Source organism: Jaculus jaculus, chromosome 5 (assembly GCF_020740685.1).
Source record: "Jaculus jaculus isolate mJacJac1 chromosome 5, mJacJac1.mat.Y.cur, whole genome shotgun sequence".
NCBI lineage: Eukaryota > Metazoa > Chordata > Mammalia > Rodentia > Dipodidae > Jaculus > Jaculus jaculus.
In genome coordinates, this window is record NC_059106.1 from 36894106 (window position 1) to 36907689 (window position 13584).

Genomic DNA, 13584 nt, shown 5'->3' on the forward strand with positions numbered 1-13584 from the left:
AGGTGGTGCCTTCTGAACTGCTGGTCTGTGCATTTCCTGAGAAGTACGATCTGCTTTTGTTTTAATCCTTCAGTCTTCAATGAAATAGCAGATGTTGGATTATTTCCTACAGTGTGGTAAACCCAAGGAGGGGGCTCAGCCCAGTGACTAGAACAAGAAGTGCTGCTGTCTCAGAAATGTGCTGGAGGGGACACAAAGCCTATTAAGCACACCTTTAATAAACCTGGGCCATGTTGTGTCAAGAGCTGAGCCAGAGCATATGGGCATGGCAGCAGAAGGAAGGTTCCGGTACGGCACATAGAGGTCCATGGTAGTCCTCAGACATGAGGAAGGTGGCCCCAGACCCACCCAAAGCCCAGTCAACCATGGCCTCACTGGCCCACGGCCCCCTCAAAGTGTGGGAGGGGTTGGATAGGAGACAGGTTTGGCCAGCTGAGGTTGAGGGCCAAGGGCATGTTCAGAACTCCTCGTGCACATTGCGTGCATAGTCCATCAGCTTGCTGCCAGTAAAGAACTCGCTGTACTTGAGGATCTCTTCAGGCTCTAGATGGTGGTTTTGGTTCTCATCAGCAATGGCGATCATCTGCTTAGCCTCGTTGAGGGCATTGTACTCGTTCATGGGGTCCATGTAGTTCTGAGTGGGAGCAAAGCACAGGTCAGTGACCTCTTTCTAGCACTCCATCAGAAAGCAAGCCCTGTGCCAACAGGCCCCACACCTATACATTGGCCCAAAGGTTACTTTAGAAGTGGGCTTAACATGCTTTCCCTTCTGGTTCCATTAAAAAAAAAAAAGGAGTCAAAAGAATTCCCTGACACAGGACTAGAGATATAGCTATGCTAGAATAGCTGCCTACCATGACTAATACCCTGGGCTCCATCTTGTGCACAAGCCCCCCAGCACCAAAAAAAAAAAAAAAAAAAATCCCCTAATGTCTTTCAGACAACACTACCACAGAGAGGAGTTGCTTCACCGAGGTTAGTGGACCACTGACAATGAATAGCGCTTTACAAGGTCTTCTGGTCTCTCCAATCTAACAACCACTGGCTCAGCCCAAGGTCTCTGGCATCATCTACATCTCTGGGCAACCTTGCTCACCTCTAGCTCCTCCATGGTCACAATCCCATCATGGTTAGAGTCAATCAATTCTTCAAACTCTTTCTTCCTGTCTTTCACCCAGTTGTCATCAATATCCTGGCCCTGTTGGTTCTCAACAGTGCCCACAGGCAAGGAAATGAACTCAGGCAGAGACAGCTGCTTGTCACCATCCTGATCTGCAGACAATGAGGGATGGAACACTTGTAAGGGACCTTATACAAGACATCTAGCACCCTGTGCTGCAGTGTTCAGCTTGGACTATACCCAACTAAAAGACCTGCTTAGAAACTAAGTAAGGGGCTGGAGAGATGGCTTAGCAGCTAAGGCGCTTGCCTGGGAAGCCTAAAGACTCACTTTCAACTCTCCAGGTACCACATAAGCCAGACATACAGTGACACAAATGTGCGATGTCACACATGTACACAAGGGGGTACACACATCTGGAGTTTGTTTGCAGAGGCTGAAGGCCTTGGGGCGCCCATCTCTCTCTCCCTGCCTCTTTCTTTCCCTCTCTCTCATTCTCAAATAAAAAAAAATAATAATAATAATAAAGAAGAAGAAAAAAAAAAAAACAAGGGGAATGCCATATGCCATCTGCCCTGGATCCGGGAAGCTTACTCAAGCAGTACAGCACTACCAGCCTATTAGTAACTCCTAAACCTGGACCACTCTTAGCATGGGCCTAGACCTTACCCAAGTCCCGAACAATCTCCTTGACCATGAATTTGAGCATGCCCCTGCTGTGCTCGGGATGAAGGAATGACAAGAACTCATCTTCAGTCAGCAGCAGGTCTGCAGGGGGATTGTCTGCCTGATACCAGCGGTCTTTGAGGTTCTCAAGGACTTCCTGTGCTGAGAGAGGTACATCACATTCATGAGCACCTAGGCACGTAGGACACTGGTACAAATATCCCAAAGGTTCCAAAAGGTACTGCCTGAACTCAGAGGGCCAGTACCCTACACTTTTCCATGCTCAAGTCCAAAGGACAAGACCTCCCAGGAGAGCCTAGCCCTGGGGAGAGGACACCAGGACCACTAGACAATGCCCAACCCCCACCTTCCCAGCATACTCCAAACTGTTTGTTTCTCAGCAGAAATGGAAATTTCACTGTGAGGCTGACTCACCCTTTTCGGTGTCTATAGGAACAAAGGCGTCATTTCTGTTCCTTTCTACTTTTTTTTCACGTGCAGCTTTTCAGAGAACACTGCATGCAAAAAACCTAGTTTCTAGAAATGACTGAGCTAGCAAGTGGCACTTCCCATAGACCCTCCCATCTGTCCTGTCTGGACTAAGAGCAGTCAGTCCTTAGGCACATGGCCCTTGCTCTCTGAACACCCATCAAACACCTGATCACCAGATCAGGCCAAGTGGCCTTTGTACCTTAGTGATTCTGGTGGCAACCTAACCTACATGACAGACTCATTTAAGGGATGATGAAGGTGTGGTGGCACAATCCTGTCGTTCCAGCTACTTGGGAGGCTGAGGCTGAGGCAGGATGATTCCTTAAATAATTCTGTCCACCATAACCCCCCTCCAAAAAAAGAAGGGGCTGGATAGATTGCTTAGTGGTTAAGGCGCTTGCCTGCGAAGCCTAAGGACCCATGTTGACTCTCTAGATCCCACATTAGCCAGGTGCACAAAGGTGAGGCAAGCACAAGGTCACATATGCCCACTAGGTGGCGCAGGCATCTGGAGATCCACTGTAGTGGCTAAAGCCCTCCTGGTGTGTCAATTCTCTGTCTCTTTCTACCTCTCTCTGTCAGGGAAGGGAAAGGAAAAGGAAAAGCAAAGGAAAGGAAAGGAAGAAAGTAAGTAAGTAAGTAAGTTAGTTAGCTAGTTAGTTACTTAGGTATGGTGGTGCATGTCTTTAAAGCCAGCACTCGGGAAGCAGAGGTAGGAGGACTGCCATGAGTCCGAGGCCACTCTGAGACTACATAGTGAATTCCAGATCAGCCAGAACTAGAGTGAAACCCTATCTTGAAAAACCAAAGTAAATAAATAATAAAAATAAAAAGCAGAAGGTGAGAGCAATAGGACTTGGGTATCAAGGGCTACTCTCCTCCAAGCCTCCAAGGACAGGTGAACCTGCTGGGATGCTGAGATGGACCATCTGTGAGGCCCTTTCTTTTTGTATTTCTTTCTCCTTTCCTCCTCTCCCCTCTCCTTTTCTCTCTCTCTTTAAAAATGCTTTTATTTGAGCCGGGTGTGGTGGTGCATGCCTTTAATTACAGCATTCAGGAGGCAGGCGTAGGAAGATCTCGGAGTGTTCGAGGCCACCCTGAGACTACATAGTGAATTCCAGGTCAGCCTGAGGTAGAATGAGACCCTGCCTCGAAAAACAACAACAAAAACCTTTTATTTAGGCTGTGTGTAGCGGCTCACACCTTTAATCTCAGTACTTGGGAGGCAGAGGCAGCAGGATCACTGAGAGTTCAAGGCCACCCTAAAACTACATAGTGAATTCCAGGTCAGCCTGAGCTAGAGTGACATACTACCTTGAAATACCAAAAAAAAAAATATATATATATATATATATTTTAATTAGTTAATTTATTTATTCATTTTTTGAAAGTATTTTTTAACATTTTTTAAGTTTACTTATCTATTTATTCATTTGAGAGAATCAGAGAAAGAATGGGTGTGCCAGGGCCTCCAGCCACTGCAAACGAACTCCAGGTGCATGCACCACCTTGTATAGCTTGCTTATACGTGGGTCCTGGGGAATTGAACCTGGGTCCTTTGGCTTTGCAGGCAAGCACCTTAACTGCTAAGTCATCCTTCCAGCCCTCATTTATTTATTTATTGGGGACAGAGAGACAGAGAAGCAGATAAAGAGAATGGGTGTGCCATGCCCTCCAGCCACTGCAAACTCCAGACACATGAACCATTTTGTGCATCTGGCTTACATGGGTCCTGGGGAATCAAAACTGGGTCCTTGGGCTTTTTAGGCAAGTGCCTTTACTGCTATGCCATCTCTTCAGCCACTCTTTTTTTCTTTTCTTTTTTTTTGGTTTTTCGAGGTAGGGTCTTACTCTGGTCCAGGCTGTCCTGGAATTAACTCTGTAGTCTCAGGGTGGCCTTGAACTCACGGTGATCCTCCCTACCTCTGCCTCCCGAGTGCTGGGATTAAAGGCATGCGCCACCACGCCCGGCTCTTTTTTTTTTTTTTTAACAGAATCTTGGCTGTCCTGAAATCTGCTACATATACCAGGCTAGTAATCCTCCTGTCACTTCCTGCCAGGAGCTGGGATTATAGGTGTACACCATCTTGCCCAGGCCCTTTCTCTGATCAGGATCACCCTAAAAGACAGCATAGGATTCTCACATCTGCCATTCAGCCTGGATGTATTCATCAGCCCCTCACTACTGAAAGATATTCATAGAGGCTATGAATGAGCCCTTGTTGGGGAAAAGTTTTTGTTCATAGGAAGACCCGTGGGCCCCACACAGAGAAGATGCAAAGTGTAAGCCTCCAATCCCCAGGTCCCAATAGCTGCTAAGATCCTTTTGAAAAACCAGGTTGAAGGTCCCTGCACTGTGCTAAGGTGAGCACACAAGCTAAACAGGGTCAGATGCAGTTAAGCTCCCTGACAGAACCATGTAGCTGGTGTCTCTTTCATTTTTAGTCAGCCCACTTGCACACCAGCACAGCAACCCAGGGTCTGGCTGGCTAAGACCCAGTACTCACTCTCCTCATCCACTTTGAGATCCTCATGGTTCTTGATGGCATCAGCAACCTCCTTCTCGTTGTGGCCTTTGCTTGCCAAAAACTTCACTTTATATTCATCCCAGGACACATGGCCTGCAAGACATCACCCAGATCAAAATGCTTAATAAGGGGCTGAGGAGACAGCTCAGTGGTTAAAAGCATTTACTTGCTTGCAAGGCCTGCCAAGCCTGGGTTCAACTGCCCCAACCATGCAGCATTCATCTGCAGTGGCAAGAAACCCTGGCACACCCATACACACAAATAAATATTTTTTTTTTAAATGCTTAACAAGGAAGATCATGAAGGAGACAGTTATTTTTGGACACCTGCTAGCAATCCTTGGGCCACAGGCAGTCACAGGGCAAAGGGTGCAAACTTCCACTGCTACATATCCTGCCAGGGCTACAGTTAGGGGTAGAGCAGGTCAGCACTCAGTTTACAGTCCTGTGCACCACCTTCCTCACCTGTGGAGCCAGCTGGGGAACATATTTCTCAGGGACAAAGGAGGTAGTCTGGCAGCATATGGAAGGAGCCCCAAATGTCTAATGAGTTATTAGGAATTTTTGTTTGTTGAGAAGCAGTCTCACTATGTAGCCTAGGCTGGTATTGAACTCTTGATCCTCCTGCCTCCGTCTCATTAGGGCTGTCGTTATAGACATTTGGAGTTATTTTTCAGTTAAAACACTTGGGTCACACCTGGTACTTGCTCTGTGTGTACTATATTTTCAATAAATATTGGCCACCATGACAACCCATTTCTGCCTCAAACTCTCCCTTTACCCTAGCTCCAGCATCCTCTACTCTGGTCCCTTAGCCTGAGGCCATCTGTCAAGTCCCATCCACAGGTCAAGGCTGAGCATGCTGCCTGGCCACACACTCTGCACCTCCTGCTTTTGGATCTGCTGAATGGACCCACTGTACCGTCACCATCTGGATCCACAGCCCGGAAGTGGAGTTTGTTCTCCCTGACAGCCTCCTGGAAGTGCTCTGCTGTCTTCTCCATGATCCAACGCTGCATCTCTTTGGCACTGATCTTTCGGTCAGTGTTCACATCCACCCTGCATGCAAGATGGCAGGTAAGCATCACACAATATCCCAGGACCCTCAACAGACAAGATAGTCCCTACAGGCCCCAGGAATTCCACAGGCAGCTGTGAACCCGCCATAAACAGCAACATGTTCTACCTAACAGTAGTATGAAAATCCCAGAGCCTAGGGGCTCAAAAGAGACTACTTGAGAAGAGTAGGAAAGGGAACAAAGGAGGGCAGTTAGCTCAGGAGCTGCTGCTTGAGGGCCTGGGTATATCACCAGAATGACTCCTCCCCATCTTGAGATACAACAGGCAGCATCATTACCCTCCCAATCATAGCTTCCAGATCACAGTCTTGGTATTTAATTCCATATGCTTCACACCCATGCAAAGGTATAGGATTCAGGCCCTTTGGGGAACCTAACAGACTCAAGGACAGAGACTTTGGGATTCAGGGCTAGACTACAGGAATCCTTAAACATATAAAATGGCGGGAATATCAGAAAGCCTTTGTCCCAGAGCTGGGGAGATGGCTCAATAGTTAAAGGGGCTTGCTTTCAAAGCCTGCCTGCCTGTCTGGGTCCAATTCCCCAGTACCCACATAAAGCCAGGTACACAATGTGGTACATGTGTCTGGAGTTGAAAAGTCCATTTGCAGCAGCAAGAGGCCCTGGTACACTCATACCTCTTTCTTGAGAGAGAAAGGCGCACACACACACACACACACACACACACACACACACACTATAGGCATGCCAGGGCCTCTTGTCACTACAAATGAATTCAACACATGTACCACTTTGTGCATCTGTGTTTGTGTAATGGAGAACTGAACTTGGGCCAACAGGCTTTGTAAGCAAACACTTTTAACTGCTGAACCATCTCCCAGCCTCAGAAATACTTTAAAAACAAAACAACAAAAACCACCAAGTGGTCGCGTCGCTGCGCCAGGTCTCGAGCAGCTGCCAGAGCCGCCGTGCGGACCACCGCCCCCACTGCACCATGGCCTAGAGCGACTGGGACACCGTGACGGTGCTGCACAAAAAGGGCCCGACAGCCGCATAGGCCAAGTCCAAACAGGCCATCTTAGCAGCTCAGAGACAAGGAGAAGATGTGGAGACATCCAAGAAATGGGCTGCTGGTCAGAACAAGCAGCATTCCATCACCAAGAACATGGCCAAGCTGGACCGAGAGACAGAGGAGCTGCACGATGACAGGGTGACCCTGGAGGTGGGCAAAGTGATTCAGCGGGGCTGGCAGAGCAATGGCCTGACACAGAAGGACCTGGCCACGAAAATCAATGAAAAGCCGCAAGTCATCGCAGACTATGAATGGAAGAGCCATCCCGAACAACCAGGTTTTGGGCAAAATTGACAGAGCCAACGGCCTCAAGCTTCGGGAGCAGGACATCGGGAAGCCTATGGAGAAGGGTCCGAAGGCAAAATGAACACAAAGCCTCAAAGCCCATGGTTCCGGCTGAGCTCTTCTGGCTGGTCCTCTGGGACTACCAGCACTGCCAGGGGTCTCCTCATGGCTGAGTGGAACATGGGGATCAGGCTTATGGGCCCCCTCCACCCATACCTGCTGTCAAACAAAGCAAAACCTTGCGCAAAAACAAAACAACAACAACAAAAAAAAACCACCAAGCCTGTTGTGTCCCCCTTTCTAGACCTTGATTGTCAGGACTTTTTTTTTTTTAACCTGCTGGGACCAATCTACCTCCCACTATGGTCTGACTTGAGGCCTTTCTGTAGACAAGGCCTATAGCTGAGGTAGCCATGCACATAGCCCCCAGGCAACAGGACAGGGTTAGAAGTCATCCCTGAGGCCCTCCTGGCCATGAGGTTCTAAGCAAGCCCAGTGGCCCAGCTCAGACCCTTCAGCCTACCAAAGGTGCTGGAGAAATCATGGTTGGATACTCAACTCAAATGCTACATGTCTGAGCATGCATCTGCAATAGGGGCATCAGGCACCTACTTGGAAAAGATGACCATCAGTTTTCTCCGGCTCTTCCGTGGCTCTGAGTCCTCATCAAAACCATCCATGTCCTTCCCCAGGAAGACCTCCTGGTGGAAGTCCTTGTTAAGGTGCCCATCCATCTCCAGCTTCACCCCATTCAGATGGTCTGGGGGCAGGATCTCATTCTCCTCCCTGTTGGCCACTCTTTCCCGAGTGGATGAGTGGTTGGCAGGTCTCGCAGATGCATCCATCAGAAGGACAAGGCCCAGGAACCAGATGCCATGAGAAGCCAGGCCACAAAGGGGACCCTGCCTGCACATCGTTGCTGCCAGCCAAACCGTGAGATTCCTGCGAAGTGTGGGCCAAGAGTGGGAGGCAGGGAAGCAGCAGGGAGGAAGGAAGATCACAACTCAAACCAGGGCGGCAGGTGCTTCAAGGGTCCTGAGTACACAGCACTATCAAGAAAGCTGAAGGTTGATGAAGATGGCAGGTAACAGTCTACATGGAAAATGGACACCCACTGTTTAATGGAAGCCACCATTCATCACTAAACATGTTCACTTTACAAAACGATGTATAGGCTCAAGAGCACACACAGAGGCTAGGGCTATATCAGTGGTACAGCATTTGCCAGGCATACTAAAGGCCCTGGAGTTGATCTCCAGCACCACGGGGTTTAATATTGTTTAATATTAAGGGGGAAAAAAAAACCAGACAACATATAGTATTTTTTACCTTTTAAAATACATTGCGTTTTCAGTTCCAGCTCAAAGCTGTAACCACCTCCATCCAGGAGCTAACTAACCCACCTTCACCATCCCCAATACACAAAAAGCAGCTTGCCAGCACAGTAAATTCAACACCATCACCACAGCACTTAGCATTTGGTTGTGGCCACTTACTCTGCAGATCCCAACTTGAATACTTGTGAGCTCTGTGACCTTGAACAAGTCATTTGATTTTCCTGGTCTCAGGTTCTCACTAAGAATCAGGAACCCCTCCCTGCCTCCCACTTCAAGGTTTTGTGAGAATTGGAAACCTAGGTATAGAACACCGGACAGCTAACAAAGTTCGTTACCAGCAAACACTTGCACCCATGCAGCAAGTAACCAGTCTTCCTCACTGTCCCATCCTAATACTGCTTGTATGTGTGCACTGCCATACACATCTACACTTTACCTGTATTAACACAGATGTCCTCACTCATATTCACTGCAGAACACCAGAAAGATAGGCTTGAGTCCCCAGGAAGTCTGCTCAAGCACAGATATGGAGGGCACACATTCCTTTCCAAACTGTCCTCCTGTTTGCTGGGCCCCACCTACGTGCTGTAAGGGCTTTCTGCCATGGGCAAGGACATTCTCTCACTGGTGCAGCACTATCAGAGCGCCGTGGACACTCAACACATGCTGTCTTCCATGGACATTGAAGAGCAGAAGTATTATTCAATGTATAAGAAAAAGCCTGCAGGGCTGATCTTAAGGTGGGCCCTGGGAAATACAGCCTGTCAGGAACTACAAGCTGGAGGAATCTGTTGTCACCCAAGAAGAGGAGTCTTGAGGTGTGGTTCTACCCAAACTGTACCTGCTCTGCTGACCACGGAATCACTGGAACTAAGACAACTTCATCCTAATGCTGATTCCACTCACTGCCTTTAGAATGCATGCAGTCTGCAAACATACTTTGCTCCTTGAAAGAACAGAGAGTAGACATAACTTATCTTGAGGAACTACGTGGACAGGTGACTCACTCTGCCCCTCAGTTCACAGTAGTTTCTGCCTAATCCGCATTAGTCTAGCATTCTTCCACTGAGTGACATTCCCCAATCCCAGTCCACAGTGGTCATTTATCCTAATGTGAAAGTTAGGACTCAACAAATTAGGCACTGTCCTTTTCCTCCCCACCAGGCCAGGATTTCAAGGAATGGGGGCTTTTTGTCACAGTCCCTGATGTATCATTTCCTGACAAGTAGTCAAGCTCTCACAAAAGGGAGGCTGGAAACATCTTCAGTGGAAGTGATACAGTGGTACCCTTCTTTATCTGCCATCAGTCCAATAATATTAGTATTTATGACTGTATGACACAATTGTTCTACTTTAATCTAACTTAAATTTTGCCAATACCTATGCACAGGAAAAAAGTCTACACAAGGCTCAGTATCACCACTAGTGGACACAGGTGGACTACCTGCACTTCTTTGCCATCCTGTTTCACTTCTTTTGGTTTCTGAAGACAGGGTCTCACTAGGCAGCCCTGGCAGGGCTGGAACTTACTATGTAATCCAGGCTGATCTCAAAATTGTGATTTCCAGGTGTGGTAGCACACACCTTTAATCCCAACACTTGGGAGGCAAAGGTAGGAGGATAGCTATGAATTCAAGGCCACCTGGAGACTATATAGTGAATCCCAGGTCAGCCTGGGCTAGTGAGAGACCCTACCTCGAAAAACCAAAAACATAAAAAATAAATAATAATAATAATAAAATTGTGGTGATCCTCCCGCTTCTGAGTGCTAGGGTTACAGGCACGTGCCACCACACTTGGTGAAAACCAGGCTACTTCTAGCAGCTAGAAACAATACAAGCAGGGTTGGGAGGCCGAGGCAGGAGGAGGATCACCACGAGTTCAAGGCTAGTCTGAGCTACAAAGTAAATTCAGATAGATTGGGTTACAGAATGAGACGTGTCCTCAAACAAAACAAAACAAAACACAATAACAAAAACAAACTCACACTCCAATCTGCGCATGGCGGCCCACACGTATAATCTCAACACTTGGCAAGTTAAGGAGTTCAAAGTCTTCCTTGAACTACATGAAACTGTCTCAAACGAAAAGTAACAGTCCAAAAGATCTACTGGGGGATCCATGATATGGCCCAGCCTGAGCACTGGTCTACTACTCCCGAGGCCCTAGGTTAAACTCTAGCACTACAAAAATAAATGTGTTATTAAACAGAAATAAAAGGTCAACCCCTTTAGGGGCTGCATTAATAGTGCCAGGGCTGAGCTAGGCAAGGTTTCACATATGACTTCGAATCTCCAACTCATGACGCACATTTTACAGAGCAGGAAAACCGAGGCCGAGAAGCTAGCCCATGAATTCGAGGTCCCAACGTCAGCCGGCACCGAAGCCCCGACCCCTCAGTTACCACGGCAGCCTGGGTTCTGGCAGGAGAAGCCGGGTAAGGTGACAGGCTGCGCCGCTAAAGGCCGCCGGCAGGGTCAAGCCGGGATAAAACCGAGAGCAGCCAGGGACAACGAACACCGCAGCTCATGAAGCCGCTTCTGGCGGGGCAGACACGGGGACTCGGGATAGGGCGTGCAACGGCTGGTGGATCCTGCACTCACCAGCTTTCTGCTGCACCGGGTCCAGGGAGCGCAGCAGAGCGCCCGCGAAGACGCAAGCGAACCTCAGTTCACGCCGCTGCCATTTTTCTTCCGGGAACGGGTGGGTAAGGCAGCCAGGTAACGCGCAAGAGGGCGCGGCATTATACGAGCGGAAGCCTGCCCCGCCATCTCTCTCTAGGGCGGAAGCGACCGCTCACACGCAACCAATGAGAATTGCGCGCGGAGTCATGTGACGACAATTCCTCACCCAGCCTTCGTTTTGGCTGTGGCTGCTACGATTACTGGACTCCGAGCCGCTGGGCCTCGGGACTCCTCCCACCACTGCCAGGACCGCATCCCTCTGACCTGAGTCGGCGCCGGCCGCCGCGCGCACGCGCCTTCCCGCCGCCGCGCCTGCGCAGTCAGCCGCCGCGCGCTCGCGCCATGAAGCTACTTCGGCGCGCTTGGCGGCGCCGGGTGGCGCTGGGCCTGGGTGGCCTGGTATTCTGCGGCGCCACGCTGCTGTACTTGGCACGCTGCGCTTCCGAGGGCGACACGCTCGCCGCCGCTAGTCGGCCCCGCACTAAGGCCTTCCTGGCGGTGTTAGTGGCCAGCGCGCCCCGCGCCACCGAACGCCGCAGCGCGGTGCGCAGCACGTGGCTGGCGCCTGGGAGGAGCGGCAACCCGGGCGACGTGTTGGCGCGATTCGCCGTGGGCACGGTCGGCCTGGGCCCCGAGGAGCGTCGCACGCTGGAGCGCGAGCAGGCACAGCACGGAGACCTGCTGCTGCTGCCCGCGCTGCGCGACGCTTACGATAACCTCACAGCCAAGGTGCTTGCCATGCTGACCTGGCTGGACGAGCACGTGGACTTCGAGTTCGTGCTCAAGGCGGATGACGACTCATTCGCGCGCCTGGACGCTCTGCAGGCCGAGTTGCGCGCGCGTGAGCCCGCGCGCCGCCACCGCCTCTACTGGGGCTTCTTCTCTGGGCGTGGGCGCGTCAAGCCCGGGGGCCGCTGGCGGGAAGCCGCATGGCAACTTTGTGACTACTACCTTCCCTACGCGCTGGGCGGCGGCTATGTCCTCTCTGCAGACCTGGTGCACTACCTGCGCCTCAGCCGTGATTACCTGCGCGCGTGGCACAGTGAGGACGTGTCGCTGGGTGCCTGGCTGGCTCCAGTGGACGTGCAGCGCGAGCATGACCCACGCTTCGACACCGAGTACAAATCTCGTGGCTGTAGCAACCAGTACCTGGTGACGCACAAGCAGAGTCCTCAGGACATGCTGGAGAAACAGCAGACACTGCTGCGCGAGGGTCGGTTATGCAAGCGCGAGGTGCAGCTTCGCCTCTCTTATGTCTATGACTGGTCTGCACCGCCCTCACAATGCTGTCAGCGTAAGGAGGGCATCCCCTGATAGGATGCACGCTCTGTGGCCTTTTCTTGGCACAGGCCAAGCTGCCATGTTCTGGCCAGTTGTCTGGGGTGAGGCTAGCCTTCCAAGGGGACCTGATTTACCAAATGACTGACAAGTCTTTGGGGCTGATGTCCAGCAGCAGCTGACAGCACCCAGTCCTCTACCGAAGCTCACCTACCTAGGGTGTGCACATCAGTGGCCATTGGCTATGAGTTTGGAGACCACCAACTCCCCACCCCACCGTCCCGCAAAGTGGCAGTACAATGCCACCTCCTATGAGCCAGCTGGAGTGTGAGGGCAGGAGAGATCTCCCCACATAACTGGCCTGCAGCACTCTAATTTGTGCCCCCCTTTTGTATTCTGTGGCTTACTGCCCTAGAAAGCCCTGCACAGAGATATCCACAAACTGATCTGTAGGCGATGTGTTGAACTCACTTGTGTGTTGCCAAACAAATGGCATTTGCCAAAATTGTCATTGTACTGTTTGGACAGGTTACATTCCTTTGTATCTTCTGTCTATCCTTTGTTATGTGTTAAGTCTGAGATTGAGTTAGTTTCAGAACAACTAGCTTTGATGGTATTTTTGGCCTCTATGGATTTAGTTGGGTAAATATAGTTAAGTTTGCCTGTGATCTATTTATAAATATTGTAAGTTTGGTAAATTTGTGTGGATTAGAGTTTTAACTTGGGAATGTGCAAAAATTATTTAAGAAAAGACTTGTGTCCGAACTTGGAATCTGTGGATTAATCTGTCAACAGCTTGAGTGGCCAACCCCACTGCTGGATGTGTTTAAACATGGAAGAATTTTTAAACTGTCCATTTCTCTTTTAAGTTTACACATAAGTCAGTCCCTTTGTCTCTTTCTGAGCAGACTTTCCTTTTAAGGCTTCCACACAGGACTTCAGATTCCATATTCCTCAGACTGAGCCCAAGTTCCAGGAATCCAAAACCTTGGAGTGTTGACGAGACTTCCCAGACTTTTTCTTAAGGAAACAGTATTTGCCAGATAGCACCCCACATTAACACAGCTAATTCCTGTCTCCATT

General features: G+C 49.8%; 2 protein-coding genes and 1 pseudogene across 6 annotated transcripts; 2 read left to right on the forward strand and 1 right to left on the reverse strand.

Annotated features, from left to right (window-relative positions):
• Nucleotides 1–197: 197 nt before the first annotated feature.
• On the reverse strand, nt 198–11305 carry Sdf4 (stromal cell derived factor 4). 5 transcript variants are annotated; one of them, XM_045150611.1, is made up of 8 exons: nt 11143–11305; nt 9381–9485; nt 7815–8144; nt 5728–5864; nt 4786–4899; nt 1790–1948; nt 1097–1272; nt 198–634 (listed from the first exon to the last, which is right to left on the reverse strand). In XM_045150611.1, the coding sequence occupies exons 3-8, from the start codon at nt 8114–8116 to the stop codon at nt 458–460; spliced, it is 1065 nt and encodes a 354-aa protein (XP_045006546.1). In that variant the 5' UTR covers nt 8117–8144; nt 9381–9485; nt 11143–11305; the 3' UTR covers nt 198–457. The 5 variants fall into 5 exon arrangements, with proteins under 5 accessions (XP_045006546.1, XP_045006542.1, XP_045006543.1 ...); XM_045150607.1 differs by having other exon boundaries at nt 7815–8294; nt 11143–11304; XM_045150608.1 differs by lacking the exon at nt 9381–9485 and having other exon boundaries at nt 7815–8251; nt 11143–11304.
• On the forward strand, nt 6840–7291 carry LOC101611195 (annotated as a pseudogene).
• A 260-nt stretch (nt 11306–11565) lies between the features above and the next one.
• On the forward strand, nt 11566–13355 carry B3galt6 (beta-1,3-galactosyltransferase 6). Its single transcript, XM_004657768.2, has one exon. The coding sequence runs from the start codon at nt 11566–11568 to the stop codon at nt 12535–12537; it is 972 nt and encodes a 323-aa protein (XP_004657825.1). The 3' UTR covers nt 12538–13355.
• The last annotated feature ends 229 nt before the right edge of the window (nt 13356–13584 follow it).

Bases quoted from the DNA above. Each gene is read 5' to 3' on its own strand.
- B3galt6 (XM_004657768.2), top strand. From the start codon at position 11,566: ATGAAGCTACTTCGGCGCGCTTGGCGGCGCCGGGTGGCGCTGGGCCTG.
- Sdf4 (XM_045150611.1), bottom strand. From the start codon at position 8,116: ATGTGCAGGCAGGGTCCCCTTTGTGGCCTGGCTTCTCATGGCATCTGG. The intron at 4,900-5,727 runs GTACAGTGGGTC...GATGTCTTGCAG, and splicing joins TGTGGATCCAGATGGTGACG to GCCATGTGTCCTGGGATGAA. The intron at 1,273-1,789 runs GTAAGGTCTAGG...CATTGTCTGCAG, and splicing joins GGAGATTGTTCGGGACTTGG to ATCAGGATGGTGACAAGCAG.